Source organism: Apteryx mantelli, chromosome 8 (genome assembly GCF_036417845.1).
Source record: "Apteryx mantelli isolate bAptMan1 chromosome 8, bAptMan1.hap1, whole genome shotgun sequence".
NCBI classification, from domain to species: Eukaryota; Metazoa; Chordata; class Aves; order Apterygiformes; family Apterygidae; genus Apteryx; species Apteryx mantelli.
In genome coordinates, this window is record NC_089985.1 from 21,977,477 (window position 1) to 22,003,811 (window position 26,335).

General features: G+C 38.9%; 1 protein-coding gene across 2 annotated transcripts in view; it reads left to right on the forward strand.

Annotated features, from left to right (window-relative positions):
* DPYD (dihydropyrimidine dehydrogenase) overlaps nt 1-26,335 on the forward strand; it is a 382,796-nt gene that overhangs the window by 322,414 nt on the left and 34,047 nt on the right. For both annotated transcript variants that reach the window (XM_067300877.1, XM_013961321.2), the window contains exon 20: nt 10,529-10,708. In XM_067300877.1, the coding sequence (XP_067156978.1) occupies nt 10,529-10,708 (180 nt within the window). The remainder of the gene's footprint in view (nt 1-10,528; nt 10,709-26,335) is intronic.

Genomic DNA, 26,335 nt, shown 5'->3' on the forward strand with positions numbered 1-26,335 from the left:
TGGAAGATATTGTTTGCTCAGAAGGCCTGGTCCTGGGGCCCATCCAGACAGAGGCATATGCTTCTGTGCAGCTGAGCTTGGACCCTGTGCTGTGCTAATCGGAGTCTGACTAAATGGCCAGGTGACTGTTCTGCCAGTTTTCCCAGTGGTAGAAAAATCTTCTTTTCTGCACTGGAAGGAGGCGGCAATCTGGGAATATGAGCCCTGACACCTTTTGAAGTGCTTTTCCAGCTACAACATGAGCCCCCTGACACAGCTTGATCTGTCTGGTGAGAGGTCCTTTTATCCATACAATTTGAATGAAAGAAACAAACAGAAACCATTTTTCTGAAGCTTGCAGTACATTTAAAAACGGGTTTAACTTCCCTTAATATCTGACTTATGTCACTGTTTTCTTGCTGATATTTATTATTTGGACAGAGATAGGTAAAACAATCCCCAAGGAAATGTGGAAGTGGGTTTTTATCTCTAATATGAAGGACTCAGAGGGTCAGAACTATTTTATTCGCATGAATCTCACTCTTCAATGGTCACAGCAGCTGCTGCACAAATTTGTACAGGCAAGCTGATAAAGGATGAAAGTAATTTTAGCTGAAATAAAATGTGAGAGTACTAAAGGGAAAGACTCACAAGGATGAGGGGTTAATCATTGCAGGACTGAACTGAGGTTTCAGAATGGAAAAATTGCTTTTCTGTTTGATTTTAAGAGGTTTGCAGCTTTCAAAATTCTGGTCACAGGAGGATGTCCCTCAGTGGACGGTACTCATTAGAGTTTGCTGGAAACTTTTTTGAGGAAACTGTTTTTCATTGACAAATTTCATTTCATCAAAACAGGTCTGGGTTCAAGTCCCTGCTGTGCCTGGTTCAGAGTGTTCTGGGGTGAAAAACTCTGAAGCTTTAAACTGGATCTGTTATGCATTAATGACCCTGCATATTACCAACAGATTTATTGTCCTGTGGTATTAGAGGCCACAGGAAAGCTGCACAGAGAGAAGTCAATGAGCAGGAGATAGTTATTCTGTCACAGGAAAGTTTAAGAATGAAAGAAGTTTTTCAAGTTAAACTGATAATCAAAAGTCTGAAAAAAGTGTGAAATTAACATATTTAAAGAAAAATATTATTTGGGTGAGTCAAAATTTTGTTTCAATCATTTTGAAACATATTTTAGTTTTGACCTTTTTGTTCCAATTATCTTAGATAGCAAATCAGGCATTTTCAAGTTAAATGGAGCTGTTGCATTCCATGTTGTCAAACAGCACATATTGGCAATTTTGAAACGTTTTCCACACATTTTTCAGAACACTTTTTTTTTTCTTTTTTTCTAAAAAGTATATTTGCCTAGGACCACTCTTGGTTCTGAAAAATAGGCATTTTAAAAGATGGGAAAACTGAGTAACTCTAGTCAAGAGAGGATGGAGTTCCTGCTGTTTAATCATATATTTTGTTTCTTTGCAATTAAGGATATGATTCCTGTATGCATCCATGTGATTTTCAGTCAAAATCTTAAAAACACTATTAACTTCTGACTAAATATATTCTGTTACTATATGACTTTTAACATCAAGTCACCAGATCTGAGCATTGATACCAGCAGATAATTGCATCATATGCATCAATTGCAGATAAAAGCAACATTGATAAGCAGCTGATGCCTGCTTTAGACCTGTCTTTGGAGGACTTGGAGGGCGCGGATCATGAAAATGAGCCCAATAAATCTACATCTACATGGCACAGCTGCTGATGCTATACTAGCAGCTGCAGAACAGCTGAGAGATCTGAAGGATTTCATTTTCCACCAACAGTACTTGTAAGAGAAGTGAGACCTTTGGGTGTTAATAAATAAAATGAAATATGAAGTGATATTCAACATGTATTTAAGGATAGTTGGAGAGCCTGTACATGTGATTGGACTGTTTACACAGGAGGGGTGAGCTCATCTGCTTTCAAAGATATCTTTCATTTTATAGATCTATGGTACAATGATACAATTTGCTGTAGATGACTGATTATGAGGCTGTTTCCCACACTCCTCAATGCTCAAGGCATGTGAAATCATACTTGTTTTCTTAGGAAGGATGATCATGATCAGCACATTTATCGGTGTGTGTGCCCACCTACTGCATAAAGGTCCACTCTGTAGTTCCAAGAACTGAAAGAATGCTTTAGTGAGATAAGGAAACATAGCCATTCCTCTGGGGGTGCTTGACAGGAAAAAAACAATTACCCAGTGAGCCTTCTGAAAATGTGTGATTTCTTGTGCATTTCCCCTCTCAAAGACATGGGATACAATATTACATCATCCAGAGCCCCTTGATCAGCACTAGTTTCCCACTCCCAAACACCCAATTTAGATATTCAGATCAAAGATCCATTAACTGGAGGAGAAGAATTTAGGGAAGGAAGAATCCATCTGAGCAGGCTAGGAATGGATACATTGAATAACATTCCTATAGCATCCCTTACGGTGCTCTTATCCCTCTCGTGCCATCATGTTGAAAGTGGCTAAAGGATTCTAGACTTTTTTCTTCTCCTTCATTGTAGGCCAGTCAGAGTCTGTTGTCAAGGGTTGCTAGCAAGCAAAGCATGAACAAGGTCTGTCTCTCACTCCCTAAAAAATCCAATACTTCAGGATCTCTCTCCCAGCTGGGACAGCTGCCACCCTGGTGGTAGTGAGGCTTTCCATTGCAGCATGTGTCAGCAAGCTGCTGTGGCTTCAACACAAGCTGTGTCAGCCCTTCTTGCTGTCTGACTACTGCTTCCTCCTTTCTTTGCCTGTGCTCCCTGCCTTGATACTCTCTAAATGTCAGCTCGGCTCTGCTGAGCACCACATCAGTGTTATGTTGTCCCATTCCTGAGAAGATCAGAGCTTATCACACCAGCTTGTCTTTCATGGCTGGAGACCTCCTTTTCCTTTTACCTTGTTTTAAGCTGTGTTACTCAATGACATTAGCCTATACTTTTGATTAGCATGATACTTTACTTCATGCTTGTCCGATGAATTCTCTTGAGGCATAACAAGGTAACAAAAATGTTTAATTACTAACAGTTACGTGACATTTGGCCATCCAGTCATTTTTCTGTAGCTTTCTTAAGAGTGCATGCAAATGGTTGCCTACCCTGCAGAGCCTGGAGTTGTTAGCATCTTTGAATTTTTTTTCTCCATGTAGCCCCTCAGGTGTCACCAGTAAGCCTTCAGATCATTAGCACTTGAAGTCCAGGGCTCAGTAAAGGAGATTATGCCTTTTTTCTCACAATTTAGATATTTCATAGAAGCAATACTTGAGTCCTTCAAATTGCTTCCTGAAAGCCATAGTGGACTCTGGACAAACAGTAATTCATAAGTTCATGTATATTAGTTCAATTCTAAGGTTTTAAAAAAACCACCGTACAAATCACTCCTGCATCTTGATCCAGTATGTGAAGCCTTGTTAAGTAACATCCCATCTGCTAACCTATATCACCAGAGCCATTTAAGCAGCTAATGTGAATAAATCATATCATTCCATCTGTACTGTATCAATATTTGGGAAGCTTTTTCTTAGTTATGGATTTGTCCTTTAAAACAAAGAATATCAATTTTTTCCAGAGTGTGCACCACATTGTCTGATAATCCACTTCCCCTAACATTCTTAATCCTACAACCTTCCAGTGAAAGTAATAATTGCGGATAGAAAGGGATAATTTAGGCTCTGTATTTAATGCATTGATAAGTCAAAGCTCAGCAGGACATGAGTAGGAGGAACCATCGTTAAAAAGGCAGTCTTTCTATGAACATCAGTATCCTGAAAATTGCAATTACAGCAACCACTCTCAGAGATTTTAGTTGTGTGCATGCTCTCATACTGTAGCACTTCCACATTGTTATGGGTACTAAGTCAGCCAACCAATGTGTATTGCTTTTTATTTTGTAGATCTGGACACATCTAAACCACTGTAGGGGCTAGAAAGCATACATTTTCATGCCCGTGGGCAATGGCTATGCAGCATACAGATTGCACTGCCTGGAAAGTTCTCCCTGTAGTTGAGTCAAGTTTTTGCTAGTTGCTACTGAGAATAAATTTTAAAAGTTGTGTGTATGTCTCACCCAGATTAAAATCACACTTTTACCCACAACAATAAAATTAGTTTTCTTAAGGCTGTCAATTTATATGTATATGCACTTAAGTATGAGTAGGGCCCTTCATGAAGCACCTTGCATTCCTTTTGATTTCAGTCTTAGTCAATCTTAGTCAATAGACACAATCAAAAGAGCAATGACTTCAACTATACATTGAAAAACAGCCTAGAGTCATTCGTAAATGTTTCTCCAAGAGAAAGGTGAATTTATGTCTTTAATAGCTATCAGGAAGAATTTTGATAGAAGAAGAAAGCTTGTATGAAATGATGATAAATAAGGTTAAAATTGAATGCATACTACAATATAAAATCAAAACAGCTAAATAATTCTTTTGCTTACCATTTGGGCATATCAGTAAAATATTTCAAAGGAAGTCAACCAAATTAATGCAAAAGCAAAACCGTTAATCCATTGTAAAACCTCTCACAGGTATCTCAGAGGGATAATAGTTGTTTATGCCCTTGCTATAGTAAGAATATTAGGAAGTGTAGAAGTCAAAGGCTGATCTCCTAATAGGATGGCATTTTGAAAGCTATTTTATTTAGAGATCCTATGCAGTTTAGAACTAAAGCTGAAATAAGTCTCCGTCTTTGGGGGAAGCAAGATGGCATTCTGCTAAATACTAGAATTTTATCATTTGAAGGAAAAAAAAAGCAAAAAGAAAGCAGCCAGTGAGACCTAAGAATATAAAAGCGTTTGAAATCTCAGAAGGAGTTTAAATCAATGCAGTGCCACAGTTACAGCACAGATGAAAGAGCCTGCTGTCTCAATTGCCAGGAAACTACTTAGAAACTCTCACTTTGATTTTTTTTTTTTTTTTTTTTGGTAGTCCATTACATTACCACTAAATGCAATATATGGGGACATCACTGCTTTGATGTTGTACAGCTACAATAAATGGAAACTAATATGGTAGAACAGTCAAGCTATTGCATTTGTATATACAAATATGTACACATCAATCTTCTTACTTCTAGACTGTGTATCTCTACCACCTATCTGCCTCCATACTGTTACTTCTGTTTTCATAAAATTGACAATTATTTTACACCCAAATTCTGAAGAGAGAAACACATATATTTTGGAGGGGAATAAAAAATAATTTTTTCTCCAAGCTATTGTCTCTTAAACTAACTACTATGAATTCATTGTTGGCACAGAGTTTCAATAGTGATTTGCGACAACTGAGAACAAGAGCACAACTGCTGCCAGACACTGCAGCATTCTCATTCTCGTAGATCTAAATACACCGAGAATACTTGAAAAGCAACATGTTACAAAACATAGCAGGCTAGATTCTTTGGCCTACTCCAGCTTTTAGCACAGTACTAGCAGTATATATGTTATAGACAACTCTCTCTTGCTTGTTGAACGTAGTGCAGGGAAGAACCAGTAGGAATATGTCTAGATCTGCTTCACCTCTGCTGAAGTCCTTCCTGCTGAGGAAATAGGAAGAATGCAGGTGGGAGCTGGCGTGCATTTTTGGCACCATCTTCTCTACCATCACCTTTCCAGCTGGGATTTTACCATACAATCTTGAGTATCATGTGGAGAAGGTAAAAACTGACGGCCCAGGGGTGGGAGAGAGGGGGTAGAGTAGAGACTTGAAGGAGAATGCATGTTTTCTTCTTTCTAGCGTTTCAGATATTGTTTACTCCTTTGCAAAATCCCGCAAATCTTCCAAAGGGAAGATGCAGGGACAACATTGAATTAAAACTGCTTAGTGAGTGATCTAGTTATTTGGAAATGCCTCAGACACCTTGTCCAGGATTGTGCATGAACAGCACAGGTCATCCATGCAAGATATGCCAGAGCTGGGGCAGGCATCACAGCCATTTGCGTAGAGAGGAAATCAAAACTATAATAACACAATGTGCCAGTATTTCCTCTGTTGCTCCTGGAAGCCTAGAGTATGGGCAAAACCCTGAAGTTCTTGCACAGACAGAGCTCTCCGTGACTAGTGCAGAAGATTTGTCTCAGTTCAGACTTCAGAAATTGGCATGATTGTTGTGTAATGATTCAGCTAAAAGCAAAGGCATTTACAGTATTTTATAACTGACATGGCGTTACATGTCACTCGTAACTTTTCTCTTCAAAATATGTAAATTAAAAAGTTTCAGATGGATGTGAATGATTAAAAACATTTACATAACCTGTAAAAATTCTTTTTATGCAATAATGTGCTGACAATTTACTCCAGTTCCTCAAGTGAGATTTGCAGTGGCTCTAGATCCTTTGACAAAGCTAGGCTGAGTATTTATGTTTATTTAGCAACAGAGCAGATAGGTCATTTCTTATGCAAGACAGCAGCAGAGACCTTTGAATAGTGCTTCTCCCATCATTGCATTTTGCAGAGTAGTTTTACTTAGAGCCTTAGCCTGGGATTCATTTCACGTCTCCATATGCCAGTGAGCTTATATGGTGTATGTTTGCCTTACCAGCAGCAAAGCAGGCACTGTGTCTTTTAGGACCTCAGACGTGTCCATATACATTAAAATTGTAACCTACAATTAAAACTTACACTAAACAGTTTTATATCTCAGAATATTAAGAGTGCAATATTGTTGATTGTATATAGTGTGCTGGCCTGTTTGTCTCTTTTGGGATGTGGGGGGACAGTTGTGGAAGTGGAGCAAGGGATCTGGTGGAAAAGGGGGAGGTCAGGTGTTAAAAATGGAATTGTAACCATTACACTGCCAAGGCAGTAGCATAGTCAGGCAATACAGTAAAGTCAAGCTTGTGCAATATTCTCTGCCTGTATAGAAGTGTAATGTGAATAATGTTAACTTTATAAACAGGAAAAAAAGAGAGTCATTCTCTTCTAGCACAAATTCTAGTTCAAAGGTAGAGACAAATTCCAACGTTGTGGACAACTGACAACTTCATTGTCATCTTGACCTCACTGTACATCCCATAGATTGCTCACAGGGCCTGTTTTTCATCTTCCAGTGAAGGAAAAGCTACTTTCTACTTAAGTGTTTCAGGTGAAAGCTTGGGTCAGTGCAACTGTTGAATGTTAATTCACTGATGTAATTGATTCACCTAGATTATGTAAGACCAAAGGGTATTAAACAGAAGCTGTCTCTGGCATGTGAGGTCCCAGTACCACTGCTTGCCAGAAGTGCCAATATATCAAATGAGGAGCTGCTCTGCACTTGCTCTGTTTCTTATACTCTTGTATAAGCAGCTTCTACTGGCCACAGACTTCTGGTCTTGTCCAATACGACCATTCAGGTACATTCAGTTATGAACTGTATTCTTGCTTAGGCTTTTGTTTTGGTATCTGAAGGAAAGCAGATTTTGCTGTGTTTGACCTGTAAAAGCATGATGCTGAGGAAGGCAGCTGAGGTTTGTGCTGCTTCTCCAGTGGGTGTGCAAGACAGTGACAACAGCTGTTAAAGTAGCACCCTGCTCACATTTATCTTCTGCTGAGGTGGTTTAATAAGACATTAAATGCAAGGTGGTAGCAATCAGTGGTAGTTCCCGTTTTAAATCTCACCACAGCTGGATTGTTCTTCCCTTCACGCCTGTAAAATAAGATACCAACAGAAGACAGTATTCAACATGCAGCTTTGTAAGGGGTGGAAAGCATGTCTGTTCCCAGGGCAGCTGGCAGGAGTGAAGTGGAGGGGGCATTAATGATGTGTGGTGACATGTTGGTTCAGTTGTCCTGTGATTTTTCCAGAAGTGTGAGTTTGACTCTCACCTGGTCTATTGCTCTGCCGCTTCTCTTGTGCTGAAAAGAGAGCACAATGTCATTTAAACTGGTGATTTACAGGCAAGCAGGTATGATGCTAAAAACCTCCCTCTGTGGTGTAGAAATTGTCATGGCTGATGGGACACAAGGACCTTTTACCTTGACTTTGTTCAGCCCCTTCTAAAAGGCAGAAAAGTCTTACATTGATTTGTGGAAGATACTGTAAGGCTAAAATCCAAATGTGGCTGTCTGATATGTATAAGATAAGTTTCTAAGTTCAGTATGCTTTCAAATTTGCTGAAAACATGGCAGAACTATTTTTGTGGGTTTCTATGTATTAATGTTTGAATCTCTTATGTTCTAAGACAGACCTGTGAAAATAAGCACCTGGTTTTCTCACAGTGAAATTATTGAAAGTCATGCTTGTAGGTAATTATCTGCAACATTGGGCACTGTAGTCATAAGGCTCCTACAGAAGAAGAGAATTGTCTTAAACCACTTGCTGATTCTGTTTCTAAGTTTTTCCATTTCAGATAGTGATTTTCTTAGTATTTTTCTTAAGTACTGTGATTTACATTCTTTTTAAAAAAATGTATTTTGCCTTCAGTTCTGGAACCTACTTGAGTTCCCAGGGAAGCCAAGGAGTGAAATACACATAGAGCTGGGATTTGATCCTTGTGAGTCTTAGTGTGATATCATCTTCTGCACATTGTTGTATTATTGCAGTTCATAACACTGCACCATAAGATGGAAAACAGTAAAAGCCTCTTTATTTATAAGGTTATTACAGGTATCCTCCAGTGTATCTCATGTGTATACATCCTGTCAAAATATTCTAGGATTTTGACAACAGCACCTGAACTTGTTTCAAGTGATATGACATGGCTTTTAACTGGTTTTTTTTTTTACAGGTTTTATATTTTTTTAAGAATAGTTAATAAAAGTGTTACCTATGCACTAAAAAATATATAGAATGCCTTTGTGAACAAAGAGATTTAAATAAGCATCAGTTGAGTTTTGTAGTTAAATAACCTGTAAAGGAAATTATGATGATGTTCTCTATAATTGTTCTGGGGAAGAAAAAAGTCTTGAAGTCTATGGAAAGCATAACAGACCTGATTAATGCCCACACTGCTTCTCCAGAGAAACAGATTTTGTGTTATGTAAATGTGCTGCATAGAAAATGTTCTTGTATGTATTTTGTAGTTAGTCCTTAGTTTTCCTTTGTATAGCTGTAGTGTATGGTATTTTACAAAGTAAAGTGTACCTTTCTTTAAAATTGAGACTTGTATTATCATTTCTGAAATGTGCAAAACAATTACATATTTCCTGGATTTTTTTTAAGTGCTGATATCAATTATGATTTATGAGGTGTGTTTTCGTGCCCAAGGAGTGTGTATGTGTTTGTGCACATGCACATATTTATGTTCTGAAATAGGTAGCTTTTTCATTCTTGTGTTCATAATGTGTGTACGGAAATGCAGGTATTATAAGGAGCATTACTGTTTTTAGTTTTTAGAATAAAAGCTATATCAGAAGCTGAAAACACTGACACATCTGGAGTTTCAGAGCATTTCCAGGGACTGACAATTGATGATACACAACCAACCCTCCACCAGTTACGGGTGGATGATTAGGGGTTACATAATGAGAAAGTGTTCAAAGAACAGTGAAGGATTATTTGTTCACAAGTTGTCAGTTTGGTTGGGGCCCTGTGTGGGTTTAAATTTGGGTTGATGTCCACAAGGTGGTCTGGCAAAATCAGTATTAGCAGCTAGGACAGTCTCTGCTGTCAGTAGTTCTACACCTACACGGTAAGCTCTGCAAAACAGGGATTATTGCTTTATGCATTTATAGAGCTATAGTGCTATCTATGTTCATAAAGTACCTAAACCAAAGTGGCCTGGCCTCTCAATATCACTGAACAGCAAATGACGATTGCTAGGGGAGGATCATTCTTCTTCTGTTCATGACAATGCTCACCCATGCTCAGCTGTATCCAGTGACAGGGCAAGAGACTATGGGCACAAATTGAAATACAAGAAAACCCGTTTAAATATAAGAAAAAACTTTTTTACTGTAATGGTGAACAGTGGAACAGGTTGCCTGGAGAATTTGTGGAGTCTCCATCTTTGGAGATATCTAAAACCCAACCGGATACAGTCCTGGGCAACCTGCTGTAGCTGACCCTGCTGGAGCAGGGGAGTTGGACTAGATGATCTCCAGAGGTCCCTTCCAACCTCAACCATTCTGTGATTTGCTTGACTGGGGCCTAATGGGATATACCAATGCTTCCCTAACAGAGCAGGCTTGGGAATACCAAGTGTCTGCACGAAGGCAATTGTCTGAGCATGGCTGGTGTTTTGCCAGCCTGCTAGTTATACTTGGCACCTGGGTCCTGGAAGGCAAACAGTAGTCATCACACTTGAGGCTGAGCTTGCAGGCTTGCTTTTGTATGATCTTCAAGTCTGGTCTAAGGGCCACGATTAGGAAGCCTAGGCGTAACTGCTGTTATTAAGTCCTTATTTTCCTGAACTGCCCTGAGGGCTATCATGACATAGGATCTAGCAGCCAATTAGCATCCTGAATTCTTGTAGTTCTTTCCTAATAAAGTTGCAGGAAAGTTCAGCTGGACGTCAGTAAGCCTAAAGAGCTTGCTAACTCCATGTGCTCCTCTGTGAGAATGTTGCTGATAAATGGACTTAATTTTATAGGTGTGCAGTGCAATCCAGAATCAAGATTTCACTGTTATTGATGACTACTGCACTGGACTGAGAGCCCTCCTTTACTTGAAAAGTATTGAGGAACTTAAAGACTGGAATGGACAGAGTCCTGCTACCATACAGCATCAGAAAGGAAAACCAGTACCTAAAATTGCTGATCTGATGGGAAAGGTATGTTGTTTCATTGCCACCTCTGTATAATACCTCTATGTCTTGGCTTTGAATGTAATTCCTTAACTATCGTATTGCAGTTTCTCGTAATTACCTTGGTTAAGCACTGTAGTTATCAAAATTAGTCACCAAGTCTTTTTTCCTTCTGGGTATTAACAAATATCTGAGGGCAACTTAAGAAGAAATACTAGCAATTGCTTGATACCAAATTACCTTTTTATACTTTTTAGTATAAATATGAGCTTTCCACTTTATTTGTAATGGCATGTCTTTAAAAAGAATGCAGTATGTAAAATTATAAATGCACTGGAACAAGTTCTGGTACTATTTGTTTTAATGGGACTTGCATTGATTCACATTGATATTAATATTGTGCCAGACGCTCCAGGATGTTCTAGCCATGATGCAACATTCTGGAGATATAAAGCCTCTCAGCACTGGATCTGACCAGCTGAGACAGCTTCTGGCACAGGTGAGCTGTTAGTTGGAACACTAGATCAAGTAGGAGTGGTCCTACGATCATCGCATCCGAGCATCTCATGGTCTTTCATGTATGTTGACTTGCAAACCCTCTGCAAAGCAGGGATGTTCCAGATGAGGAACAGTGACATTGAATAACTTGCTATATTCTACAAGCTTATTTAAATCTAGGGAGCCTGTGGTGGAATAGGAATGTAAACATTGATCTCTCTAAAATCGTAAACTCTGGACCATCTGTCCACTGTGCTCCAGTAGTTCCCTGCCACGCAAACCCTTTGGAGATTTTTGCCAGATGCAGTAGATGCCAGCAGCCCCAATACTGTTCATCGTTGCACCAGAGCACCTGCTGATCCACACCAAGGAGCTGGGAGGTGTAACTGGCTTCCTACTGATGCCCTGCTGCCTACTGCTCTAAGCAAAATATCTGCACAGCAGGGAGTCTGAGCTTTTGTTTCTAGTCACTAGAGTGGATCACTTTGAAGACTGATTTCACTTATACATCTTGCCTATTGATTATCCTTCTAAAAATCTGATATAACACTGTTGAAAATGTTGTAAAAAGCGAAGAATTACAAAAGAATAGGATCTGCAGTGTTAGACGCCTCCAATCTCTGCTTATTATTGCTGATGACTGGAGTTGGATTTAGTAAGAGATTAGAGACTCCTGTATTGTTGTTGTTCTCTATGGAGCTCTGAAAATTATTACATTATCTTTCAGGTGAAAAGACAATCCCGTTCCTAAAGCTCTGAATAATACGCTGCTTAAAAATAAAATAAGATATAACCAGTTTCATTTTCATCTACTTATGCTAAGCAGTTAAACCAGGCTCAAAGTGTTATATCGAAACTTCCTTTCTTTAGCACCTGTAGAAATAAACATGGCATTTACAGTTCATATAACAGAATTTTTCTGCAATTCTTCCTTAAAGCTGCATTCGGTGTTCTATCTTTGTATTACCTTTGTATTTTACTAAACAGACAACCTTTGTCAGAAGATGTTTCTCATGTCCTTTTGAATGAGAAAAAAATTACAATTCTTAATCTTTTCAGCTTGTCACTACATCAATAATTAACTTTAAAAAGGTTGTGTGAAAAGATGTTTTAAGGAGGCGTTTAATAATTCAAAGGAATCTTAACTTGAAACAGGTCACATGAGAAACAAAGCCCTGTGTAATATAGTCTGGCTGGCTCCGTTAGATATTTAAAAGGAACAAGACATACAGAATATAACTGATTGTGTATTTGATTGCCCTTAACACAGAATTATGTCACTGGATCATTGCTACTAGATGATGAGATATGAAGTTAACCAGGCTGCACCATTGATAAGGTAGTGATACATTTTAGGTCTAAGCTCAGGATGACTATGTGTCCAGGAATGAACCTAAAAGGGAAAAGGAAGAAAAATAATACAACATGGGTAAAAGGAAATACCATGATAAATGATTCTACTAGAGGCAATCAAATACAAAGGCTTGATATCATTAATATTTATAATATCATAATTAGCAAGACTGCGCCTAAGCAGTGTTATTAGTGTAACTAATTATGTTATCATAAACTAAGTTAGCAATATTATAGGAATCAGTATTCTTACCTTCATAAATTATTATCAGTATTGGATTTCATGTACTTGTGCCTACCAAATTCAGTTAAGTACTGAAGGTTCATCTGGATTCAAATACAAGTATCTAATATACTTGGCAGCAAGTCATAAAGCACTCATATGATTCTCCAAAATAAATTCACTGAAAAAACATATCCTCAGTCTCTGTTTCGAAAGGAGAAGGTAGCCTACTGATGTGATGTATACATTCTTATTGATACAAGTAATGCATAAGAATGTGTACGTTATACATGGACAAAAATGCGATAGCTGAAATCCTGCCTTCCAGTTCTGAAAATTTGCAAGGAACAGTCCAAGTTTGTCTTGATATTGCTGTGAGATGAAATGCAGTTTCTTCAGTAAGACCCTGTAAGAAGCTAAACAGCAAATACTGATGAAGTTTTGCATTTCAAGAAATGTGAAGATGCTAATTTCAAAGTGACATATTTTGGTGCAGTAAATATAGAAATGGAATGATTATCCTCAGTTTTGTAAGTGACAAAATTCCTATTGATTTTTATATGGATTCATAGGGATAAAAAGTTCAGAGTACTGACAAATTAATGGAAAGCAACTGAGAGATAAGAATAATTTTCAACTGCATCAAGAACCACTTGCCTTATGATTGCATATAAATTCATTAAATCTTTCCCAGTCCTTGATATATTACAGTGTTAGGACTGATCCTATACCCAGCTAAGTTTATTCATGATAGCATCTATTTTGATTAACAGTACAATTTTGAATATTAACTTCCATAATTATATATAGCAGTCCATTATCCTATTGGTAATTCATTTCCTGTGCTGGTTTCGGCATCAAGCAGATGGCCTACCAGGAGAGTGTTGCCATCAGATCCTGTAGTATTAGATGACCAGAGTAAAATGGAAGATAAGTACCACCTTCTAAATGGTACACATGACATCAAACTGAAGCTGTCTTGCCGTGCAGTAACCAGGTGAATGACAAACTGAACAGTTCTTCATTGTCAGTTGTTAAATGTATCACAGTAATTTCCTTCCTAAACAGAGAGAATACTAAAACTACTGTGTTAAACATAAATAGTGTGATATGATAAACACTTTCAGAGCAAGCTTATATCTACTTTTGCCTGAAAAAGAGAATCCTGTTGATCAGTATCTGCTCGTGCTTCTACATAAATGAACCTAATACTTTCATCTGATAATTTATATTCCTTAACAGATGAGAAGCATTATGGCACAGGGAAATATTTTAGAAACTTAAGTGCTATTTTGATGTTTTTCAGCATTGCAGAATGTGCTTTTTGGTGTATAGACCCTAAATTTATTATCTTTGAGACAGCCAGTAGATGTTTTCTGTCTTTTCAATAATACTAGCTTTTTTCCCTTTAACAAATGCAGTGGTTACTACTGGAGCCTATACTTGCCGTTATACAAGATGTGACCTTTAATACTTCAGTACCTTTAATATCAGTGAGATTTCCCCTTAGAAATGGTAACTTCAGTCACAGATTCCAGTCATTGGGTGGTACTATCTTCCATACCTCCACCAATTTTATTCATTCTTTATTGTAGTTATAGCTTTATCCATAACCACTTTAAAGGAAGTCCTAGCATAGATGCTGCATCAGGCTCACAGAGATGGACAAAGCCAGTCTTCTTAGCTCCCTTCCTCATTCCTTTTCTGATGGCTTATTTGGGATTTTTTTCTGTGGGAGGACCTGACATTTGAAGCCTTGACACAAATGACTGTCATTAAAATCACCTCTGAATCACCTTTCCATTAAATGCATGAAATAAATCTTCTCGGCTTGTCTCAGCTATAATCTTAGATTGCAAATATAGACACTGAGATGAGAGAATGGCAAGGTAATGATGACACCACACTGCTTTCTCACTAAATCCCTCAAGGAAGAGCTTTTGTAAAAGCACACTTACCTCAGCATGAATTTAGGACTGAGGTCTAGTGCATGATGCAATCAGGCAGACAGTTAAGATGTACAGCATGCTCTTACAACCTAAAGTTATTATGATCGCTGCATAAGAGTGAGAACACAGTTAAGTATGCTTATAAGCCAAAATTAACATAACTGTGTTTTAAAATAATGTTCCTGAGTTTCTCAGGCAGATATATGACCATGAGCGATAAAGAAAAGTGTATTCTCATCCAGTATCTAGACAAGGTACAGTATTCCCCATAGGTGCAATTTGATCTGCTGTGTGTAGTCGCTGTCTTATCCTGTCCGTTTATTACAGGAATCTTTCATTAGTTGCTCACTGATCTTACTCCAGAGAGCTGAAGTAATTATGTCCAAAAAATACGCTGGTGTCAGCTGGTGGTAAGAGAAGTGGTATAGTAGGTTTCTTTACAGAACTTCCACCTAATGTAGTCTATAAAAATCATACTTAACACAGTGACCTACATACATCCAGTTAGCTAAACATTAATAATAAGACAGTGTATTCAGTTGACAGGTATGGGTTCATAGGAAGAAATAAATATGTAAGGATATTTCATACTGTGCTTTCAGCACCAGAAGTTTTGCAAAAAACAACTTTTGTTTGATCATCTCTAAAGGTTGGAAAGTAATTATTTGAGTGTCTTGAGTTCATCAGTGTCCAAAAAGCAAAACAAACTGGTTTTCATAGCTAATCCTCCTGAACTATTAGGACTGTGCTCTAATGAAAATATTAAGACCATATCTGAGAAAAACACATCTATAGTAGGTGTTTTGCCCCAGCAGGCAGATGCTCTGAATATTGAAAACTCCATCTGGTGTATGGACTTCATTGAAAATTCTTGTCACCTATGTTTAGCAAACTACCTGTTTTGTTCTCTGAATGCATGGACTTCCCATTAAAACTAAAATATGCACTTCCTTCAAATGTAGTTACTAAAAGTTGAGTCTTCTGATCAGTACAAACTTTCTGAACTCTAACTTGATAGCAGTCAAATCTAAATCGCCTTTTATATGGCAGAGAGAAAAAAAATTAGAAAACTGTGGAGATTTCATCCAATATATTGAACAAGCTCCTCTATTAAATAAATAAATAAAATCTGAACTCCCAGCCATGCAATAATGCTATGTAACTCATGCATCAAGTTTTGGTTGCATTCAGATTTTTCAAGGCTTCTGATTGACTTCATTGAGCAGAGGTTTCCACCCCTCATGTTTGGAAGTGCTTCCTGTAAACTATTGCTTGGGAAGAAAAGTCTGTCCAATATGGTAAAGACTGTCCCCTTGTTTCCATCACTGCACAGAGGAGACAGAACTAACAGTATCCCTGGCCATGCTCTGAAATACAGACCACCACATGAGGTGGTGTTCAGAGACTGCAATAAAAAATAACCCAGAGGTGGCTGTGAATGTTGGTGAAAAAACCTTTTTCCCCCTGTTCCCATGACTAATTCTGAAGAAAAGTCAGAGGGGAACAACCGAATTTTGAGGCTGTTTGATCCCTGTTCACGTTAGCCAGGCCTTGCACCAGAAATATAGCTCTCAGCCAGGCAGAGCCGCCTGAGCATAAGGCAGTCACTGATCAAGAAGAGCTCTTGTTTTAGGATACTGCAGGGACTCTGCATCGGCACATTCAGGAACTGTTGCCATATATGGTTAAAATAAAGCTAAAATAAATAAAATAAATAAACAAAGCTCTGCTGCAGTATGTCTGAAGCAACATCTCAATCAGCTGAAAACATTAGTCCTTTTGTCCCGTTGACCCCGCTCTGTCCTTCCCTCCTCCCCAAGGCAGTGGAGGGTCTCCCCAGGCAGGGCGCGGGGAGCCCGAGGGTGCCCCTGCAGAGTGCTGCTGGCAGCAATCTGGGCAAAAGCTGGACCTGCGCAGCAGCGCCGAGCACGGTATGCTCACCAGGCTTGCTGCCATCAATGAACCTCCCAGCATTTGCAAGTCAGAAGCAATTATGAGCAATCCCTGGCCTAACTACTTTGTAAAAGAAGTACCTCGCTAACATTATTTTTTCCTCCTAACTGGTCTATTATGGAAGTTTATGTTGTGATTATCTACAGCGCTGCTTCTTACTGAAACCGCAGGTTGTTATATAAAATGTGTCTTCCCTGACGGCGAAGCCATTTGCAGTAGAAATGGATAAAACAAAAGGAACTAGGATTATTAAAGTGGATTTAAAGTGGTTTAATCTTTGTGGGGTTTATATGTACTGTATGCTGAATTTGCTTTAAGTGGTGAGTTTAAAGTTTGGAATTCACAGCCAGGAAATGTGGCCATTAAGAAACAATGTATTCATGTTAACCCCTTGACTGTGGCAGGTTTAGCGTGTTCACTGATGGCAATGGACATCAAGCCAGGAAAATCCAACTCCTGATGCAAAAGATTAAAAAAAATTCAGGCACTGCCAAAAATACATAATTCTTTTTTTGTACTCTGCAGTTTGTTTTACTTAGGAAACCAGCCTGGTCATACCCTGCAGCATGCATTCATTACAGTGATCTTTGACTGGCAGATGCAGAGTAATAAGATGCATATTTTAGTGCTTATTATAATACCCTGTCCAAAAACAACTTGACAAATTTGTGATTTCGACAGTATCTCATTTTGCTGGCTGCAGTGCTCTGTGATTGCCTGGTCCACGTGGCTTCCAGATTATGCATACCACCAATACTGCTCATTAAAATGGCCACAGTTCACCAGTTTCGGTAGCTTGGAACGAACTTGGAATGAATTATTATACAACAAAGAGGCTGCTGTCATGCAGAACAAAAGACAAGCAAAAGAGAGCTTTGGCTTAATGAGGCTAAGTGAGTGTCTCCCCTGCATCACCAGCTACTTGACGGCCTTTGAGCATGGATTTTTTTCTCCACAGGCCAAAACCTTTGGTCTATTATTTTGTGTTTATGCACCTTGAGGCTAATATACATTTTAATATGCTGCACATGGAGAAAAAAATCAGCCATTAGATTAGAACATGTGCACTCCCTGTTAAGTTAATGACAGCCGAACATAGAGATAAATTTAGGTTTTCATATTTAATTATAGCACAGCGCAGTACGTTTAGCAAGGATAAATTGCACTATTATTATGCTTCATTTTTTTTGACATCTTTTCATATTAACCATGCACACTTACCCCTACTTCCTCCCCAGTGTCACACATAATGTCTCTGTGCATCATCCTTCTCTAATACCATTAATTTTTTATTCTGTACAGTTGTATATGTATTGTTGTATTTGTTAACTTGCTAGTTGGATAAAACCATTCAGAACAGTCCATGGGTTAGGTGGTCTACATAAGCAATAAGAATAAAAATAAGGATAAATAAGGATTAAAAAAAATAAAAAGAATTGGCCTGCTTGGCCAGACATGGCTTCTCACACCTGTGATTCAAGCAGGGGTCTCAGCCCGTCTTCCCCGGCCGCGTCAGCGCAGTGCTTTCCAGCTGTGCCTGCGCAGTGGGAGCCCCTTTCCCAGAGCGCCAATTCCGAACAGGCAGAGAAATTGTACAGGAAAGTTTTCATTTATTCTGCTGAATTTCATAATTGGGTAATTCTAATATGGACAGTGATGGTGTTAAGACATTTGAGATTATGAAAAGTCTGTTCTGAAGAATTTAGCATTGTTCTAGTGTATAGGAACTAAAACAGAGCTAATGCTGCTAGGTGGCACATGCCATTCGTTGGGGCTTTGTACATATATTATCTCTGTTTGTCAAAGCCATTGCTCCAAGAATAGCATCAGGATGTAGGCCAGACCTTCGCCTTGTAGAAGACAATAAGAAATTAAAATGAGAGGCAAACTGGTGCACAATTCAGCCTTTACATGTCCTTATCAAGCTTTAATGGAAATGTTTGGCAGTTTCTGTGCTGCCATTGATTTGGTGATGATGCTGGACTATTTGTCACTACCCGAGAGAGCTTTCAGGTTTGCTTTCAGCTCTGGACTGAGCTATCCAGGTTGCTGTGCCTTCTGAAAAATGTGTTTGCGTGCTTTACAAAATTAAGGAAATACTGCTGTTTTCCAAAGTGGATTAGAGCAGGTAATAGCTTATAGGAAGAAGATTTTCCTACTCCTGCTGTGTGTATAAGCAAGTAGAATATATTATGCTACAGGCTTATTCCTAGATTATTCCTTATTGGATAGTTGTTTCATGACAAAAGACACTGTGGCTTGATGACCAGAGGGTCATGACAGGAATAATAATCACCATATGAAAGGGTGTCTGGATCTTGGTGAAAAAGCATTCCTCATCGCAATCAGTCAGCACTTGCTGGTGCAAGAATTTTCCTCAATGGCAGAGATCAGCTTTTTCATATTCATTGAGAGCAAATCAGTCTTCCTCTCTCTCTTCTCTCTCTGTCTCTCTGTCTTTCCCTCTCTCCCCCCCTCTCAAGCATTCAGTTCTGTACCAGCTTTCACTGCCAAAGAGATTTTTCTTTATCAGGTGAAGCTCACAAAGTTTTTGGATTTTTAGAATACTGCAGTTATTTGCAGGATTTGTAATAGTGGCGAAGCCTAATTCTTTGGCTTCTCACAGGATAAAGCCCCGGTCAGTAGTGACTGATGGCTAATTGTCGGCAGTTTAAGCACTAGCAAATGTGTCAGCAATTAATCTATGTGTGCAAAACTGTTCTCCCTGATTTTGTAAGTGCAGATTTTGATGCAAATTGCATCCGTGAAAGCAAGGTTGTGCCTTTCAAAATATAAGCTATAATTACTAGTCTGAGAACTGATGATATGAAATTCTTCCTCTAGAGTCTACCCCAGTGAGAGAACTCGTTTATTAACAATATTGTGTGTTTCTAAGGAGTATTTCTAAACATCTTATTATTCATTAAGCACCAGTAAAATGCTTGATGTTAAACAAGATATACAAAAATGCAGGCTATATCCTACAGATATCCAGATGGCTTAGAAAAATCTATGCAATCAGAAATGTCTCTTATGTATCTACAGGTACATTTTGTTAGTAAAGCCTGCTTTTATTTATGTGTTCCTACTTTGTTTATGGTACTAGTCACAGATGTACTTACTGACGTGCATATAAAGACTTGGGTTCTTAGCCTCTGAAAGAAACACTGTCCTGTTAAACTTCTGATCTGAGAAAGCCTTCTCCTTAGATATCAAGGTGCTCCGTGGGGCACAGTGTTCAGTGTAAGGCAAGTGCAAAACAAGTTCTGTGGAACTGATCATGGACAGAAGACTCAATAGTCATTCTCAGGCTAAAAAGCATTTTCTAAGAACAGTTTTATTCCTGAGTTACTTTTGAGAGGGATTTTATGACTTCTCAGTTAATTTTCTTGACTACAACATCTCTTAGTTGTCTTAGGAACAGATTTGGCCCTTAAGCAGAGCCCTAAGTGTAGTGACATGCACAGATGTCCCAGGAATCTAGAAGGATTGATTTATGAGGAGAGGCCAAAGAAGCTAAAACTCCTAAGTGTACATATGTCCTCTCTAAATGATGTGTAAACATGACAGGTGAAGAACTCAGTGATTTACAAATATTTGAAGTTTGTAATCAGCTGAGAGAGAGAGAGAGAAGTTTTACGATGTCAGGTGAGAATTCAGCCAAGACTGTTGAGTTGAATTGAAAAAAAGAAGGTGTTTGGGAAAAACAGCAGACAAATTATCCTGATTGTAAGGAAAGCCTTTCTGTAGAAACGATGAAGGTTTCATGCTGGGTTGTTGAGATGAGAGGGAGGGAGGACTTTTAAAATTGAATGGATGAACTCTAGGAAGAGTGCCGCTGGGAGAGCATTGGGGTTGCCAGGAGCGTGTGCTGGCCTTGCAGCCTTCCCTGTGTGATTGCCGCAGTCGGGTGTGTTGCCCGTTCCAGCCTGCCGGCTGTGCGCTGCACGCTCTCCCACAAAGCCACTGCGTCCTAGCACGATGTTCACATAAGCTGCTGGAGCTAATCTAATAACAAGCAATTCAAATGTCTTTTTGCCTAAAGATTAAGATCATGATTTTGTCCTTTCCCCACCCCTTTTATTTTCAGTGCTATAACAAACCCTTGAAGATTTTTCTGTATTCTTCTGTAGTTTTGATCCAGCCGTATGGATGCCCGAGTTCCCACAGCTAGACTTTCTGAGATTTTAATGGACAAATGGATTAGAAAAGTCTTTCTGTTTCATTGTCCATTAGTCATACATTGGCACAGGGCAGCTGCCCCCGGTAGCTAGCACAAACCACCGGGCACACCATTTCTACAGGTGAGAGCTGGGAAAGGAGATTTCTGCACTTTGCTGACCTGTTCATACTGTACAGAATTCATTAAGGCCCTGGAACCATGTTTGGGTTGTTCCAGGGAGCAATTACAGCCAACCTGTAATCTGCTACTCGGGAACACATTGGGGCTCTGTAATAGTTTGAAAGGGCCTGGGAAGAATTTTATTGATTTCCTGGGATCTCATTCAGGCTGATTGCACTTGGGTACTCTGATGGCTGATGTTTAAGAACACCTACCCTAGCTATTATTAAGATGGTGAGTCTAATCCTCACCTAGTTGAGACCTTGTTTGTCCTTCGTTCAACTCAGCAGACAAGTTTTAATGAAATAGCTCCCTTTTATATTTTATGCCACATCTCTGGTTTTGATTGTCACATTTGGAACTATCCAGTGTAAGTCACTGTATAACACATATATTGGTCAGAATATGTCATGCCATATACCTGTTCTTTCATTACTCATTTCGTTTCTTTCCTGTTTGACTACGTGGAATAATTAATGCATTTTTCCTATTACTACATTGTATTTCTTCCAAATTGCTGATTTATTTATACATAAAAGCTATAAAATACCTTGTTGTTTTATACAGAATTGGATTCATGAGAAACCCAGAAGCATATCACTGAAATAGTACATTTTTTTACATCTTTCAAGACAAGACCCTGGAGTTGAGTTTGATATAGCTGAATTCTAGAATCTATCTACTATAATTTTATTCATTCATATTACCTATCATTATGGCATGTAGCATTGTGTCCAAGATGCTGATCATTACTTACTATTTCCTGAATAGTTATGCTCTCATTTAAAATATTAAAGATATGCCAAAAGGCATCTTTTCCGATTCCAGACTAAAAATTTAATCCAGACTCAGCAGCATTTTTTCACTGACTTTACTGAACCTTTTTCAAATGCTGAGCACTCCCGACATTTTGAAGTGTCCATTTCAAAAATTTCCATTTGTAAATTGAAAACCAGAAAGCTCATTGTAAACCCACAAAACTCTATAAAGCATAAATATATCTACATTTTTGCTTTTACTAAAAATTTATCACTAAGCTATAAACAACTCACATGCCATTTACATTATCATAAATGACATTCTGAAGCCTCTAAAAGTGACTGTTAAAACGGAAGCACCAAGAATCCTTTGGTGACTGTAACATGAGTGTGCCTTTTGTAATCAACATTAAAAAAAAGCATCCAGAAGGAATGAGCATGGTCTTGCCGAGCTCCCATTCTAGAGGCTATGGAACAGTCCTAATTAATTCCTCACACTCCATAATTCCCCTATCTCTCTTCACAACAGTCATAATCATCCATTTGATAGACTGCAACCATTTTATTAGCAAGTTTGTCATAGCTTGTTTTTTGACCTTGCAGTGTCTAGTCTGTGGGTGGACTTCTGTGCCTGCTGCAGGATTTTGGCCTTAATTACCAGGATAAAGCAGATGGAGTAGAAAGTTAGTGTTTACATTTTTCCATAGGACTTAATTTATTTCTCTGTTATTTATCACTGAGGTATTTTAGTCTACATAGTGCTAATTATTTGCAAAGGTATTTATAACAACAGCTGAGTGATGAACCTGCAGTCTGAAAACCGTGAAAGCCTGCCTCTCTTCCTCCATTTTAAAAACACACCTCCTTCTCATCTGCTCTGTGTCATTAGGGGTCTAGTTCCTAAAAGGCGGTTTGGGAGGGAATATCTGTATGAAGTCATGACCAATATTTTGACTGTATGATTATTGGTTCATAATCCAGCCTACATTTGGAGCATAATTTTTAGTGCAGAACTGAGCATTTATTTTGCAGCAGAGTCTTTGCACTCTCTACTGAAAGCATCCAACTAACTGTCCAAATAAGAGTCGAAGTCGCTCAGTAGTTCACAGGGAGAACTCTCAATTTACACGATCTGACTTGCCAAATTGCCCTTAGGAGTTTCCAGCACAAGGAAGTGAAGGCCCTGAGTTTGAGCATTTAAGGTAGGTATCAGGAAGCTGGAATAGTTGAGTGTCATCCACTTAAAGTGATACTATGCTCTCATAGTGCTGCTGGCCTGAAGGTAGGATTTATTTGCCTCATTAGATAGGTGTTCAGTGTGATTTGAGATATCACAGATATCTGAGGCATATGTACAGGTCTGGTTGAGCCAGGACCTGCAGGAGATCCACCCCTTTCCAAGCAGTGGCTGAAACGGGGCGAGGTGCCTTGGAGCGTGGCTCTGGATGCCTGCATTGAGGCAGCTGGACCCTTTTTTGAGTGCCTGCCTGCCCAGAAGCCTGGTGCGGTTTGGGCATTGAAAGTTGACAAGCAGAAACACACAGCCAGGAAAGGATGCAGAAGACTGTTTTCAGAAGTGTGCACCCTCTCAACCAGGGAAACCATTCCATCACTGGGGGGGCAAAGAGCCAAAATGACTTGCAGGGACAAAATCCTGTAGAAGTCAAACTGAGGGAGTTGAGGCATTCATCCAAAATGTCATCCAATGCTGTTGAGCTTTTTGAAAGAAAAAAACACATGTACCCATGCTTGTGTGTGCATGTGCAAGATGGGTTTTGTCAAGTTTGTGTTTCTCTACTTTTCTGCAGAGCTCCCCTGAACCACAAGTTCCCTCTTGCTGGAATCAGGGGTGCAGGAAGGACCAGAGGACTCCAAAGGTTGGCTCCCAGAACTGGGGTGGCCACCTCTGTGGTCACTCTTCCCAGGAAGACTGGCACTGAGGTTGTTCCTGAAAGTTTGTCTTAGAAAGTTTGTCTGAGAACTGTGGCCAGTCACTTTTAAGCCTATCTATCTAGCTCAAAGACAAGTAAGCCTCTGGTATTAGAGCCTGTCCCAACTGACTGATGTTCATTTAGAAAATGGAATTGGATCAGGTTATCACAAAAATTTCTTTAATAGTACCTAGGCAGGTTTAATATCTACTTGCACATCTATAGTGAAATGAATTTTATTTCAGTTAAATTCATTTTGCATTCATTTAAGGCTAGCTTTATACCTTTATCCAGGAGATACTCAGGTACTGCGGTGAAAGGCACTGTATCGCAATACAGCTTGCTTTTAGTTTCAAGCATATGGGAGATTGTACGGTGTTAGTCCAATCCAAGATAATTCTATACTCCAGTTCCAAGGAAAATTTGGAGAGTCAAGAATTAGAGAGGTAGTGGTGGATAATCATATCCGCAGCACGTAACCATAGTCAACTCTCCCTGCCTCATTCCTACAAGGGTACTTCAATTTTCTTCCTGTCTTTCATCTCATAAACATACTTCTCATCACAACACACACCATATGCCATTGGAAAAGGGCTGTAAAGTTTTATAGATATATTTGAGAGTGTTATAAAAGTATAATGAAGTAAAAATAATGCAAAGGAATAGAAATTATTGAACAACTACATTAAAATATTAGGCTGGCTTAGTTTATTGCATTTGGTTTCTATTTGGCAGTTCCAGTCATGAAGGGATAGAATTCTTTTTCAAAGTTAAGATAGAGGAATTTAGATTTTTAACAGTACTTGTAAATGTTTGCTTAAACAAGTAAATAATTTTAGTATGTTGCTGAAAAGAATACTTAGTTTTGCTCAATCAGTATGAAACTGATTTCTGATGTTTATATTTTGGAAATATTTTGCTTGCTTTTAGGGAAATATTTCTAGTTCAGAACATAAGTTTTTCTCAGACAAATTTAAATGTTAGGTAATTAAGCAGAGTTATAACTAAAGTAATAGTACAGTGATGGCAGTGACCATATGACAGATATTTGGTCTGGGTAATCTGAAATCAGTTTCAAACCAAAAGCTGGCTCTTTTCTCTGAAAACTCAGCAGAGCAAATGATTGCATGATTGCTCTCAGAGATTGTTTCACAGCTATCAGAAATGGTCTCAGTAATTCTGTACCTATGCTCTTGTTTAGAAGTGGATAGTTTACAGAACTGTCATCTTGAAGGCAAAGATGGACAGTAGGAAAGTCTGCTGACTCTACCTACATTTTTTCAGAACAGAATTATTGGAACTCAAAATTTCCATTTCAGATTGTGGGTTTTCTTCCCCCCAAATCAGGTGGAGAACTAGACATTTGAACTTTTCCCATGGAAAAAGTCTCCCAGAAATAGTTACAAAGAAATTCAAAATATTTCAGGCTTTTTTCTCCTACAGTGAATTAGCAGGGACTGTTCCTGGCTCACCCTTGGTGGACCCTCCTGCTGGCTGTAGTCCATCGTGGCCCGTGAGGACGAGCCAGGGGGGACGTTTCTTTACGGGCCACCCTGAGCCACGAAGCCAGCTGCTGTGAAGCCTGGCAACTCACACAGCCTTGTCCTGACTGCTGCAAGTAGCAGGGACTGTAAAAGAGGTCGGTTGGTGATGAAAATTCTATGTTGTGGTGTTTGTCTGGGCTTAAGGAATTTTTGAAAGATAGTAAGTAGCTTAGTGATCTTCATAGCCAGCTGTGAAGTGGGCTTGGCCAAAAATTTCAACTTCATCTGTTCCCCTGATAGCTCTTACATACACAAGAACCACAGGACTTTAAAAAGTCTACTGTAAATTTTGCTGTGATGATTATAGCTGATGGCATCTTAAATTATTCTTCACCCCTTTATCGCAGCAACCAGAAACATCAGATAAAGGTTGAAATCTGCTTTACTTTGTCTCACTCCAGGGGTATATTCTTTCCACTAACAAAAAATAAGAAGTCTTTTCAGACATATAAGAAATAGAGCATGAAACTCAGAGTCTCCAGTTCTTGTTTTCATGGGAAATGTTTGAAACGAATTAGACTATTTTCCAGGGGAAACTTATGACACACTGTTTGCGTATAAATTAACAACAATGAAGTGGTAAATTTAAATTGCAACATTGATTTCATTTTTAGCTCTGCTTTGCATTTATATAGAAGGATTTATTATTACTGTGATTTACCTTCTAAGAGGTAAAAGAAAGAAAAGTAAAAAGTAGTAGCATTCAGGATTATCTCTTAGAAGGCTTTAGCTGGTAGAAAATGCTGCGGCATGTCTGCTCAGAAAAGTGAGCTACTGTGAGCATGCTGGGCCTGCCCTCCCTCCATTTTCTAGGCCAAATTCCTAACATTTTCCTACATGGCAGTTCAGCTGTAAGGTTCAGCACATGTTGAAAGGAAGGCCCGACTTCCGTCTCACAGGAAGCATTGACCTCCTTTATGGCCTCTGCTTTTTTTCTTCTTTTTTCCCACCTTCGTGCCTGTGCTGGCAAAATGTTCTCATGGCGTGGAAGCCCTAGATGGGTCATCCCAGGTACAGAATAGCAAATCCAGGTCTTCGTTCTGATCTCCAGCATGCTCAGTGCCAAAGATCCGGTGCATCTTACACACTAGCTAAAGCCCCAG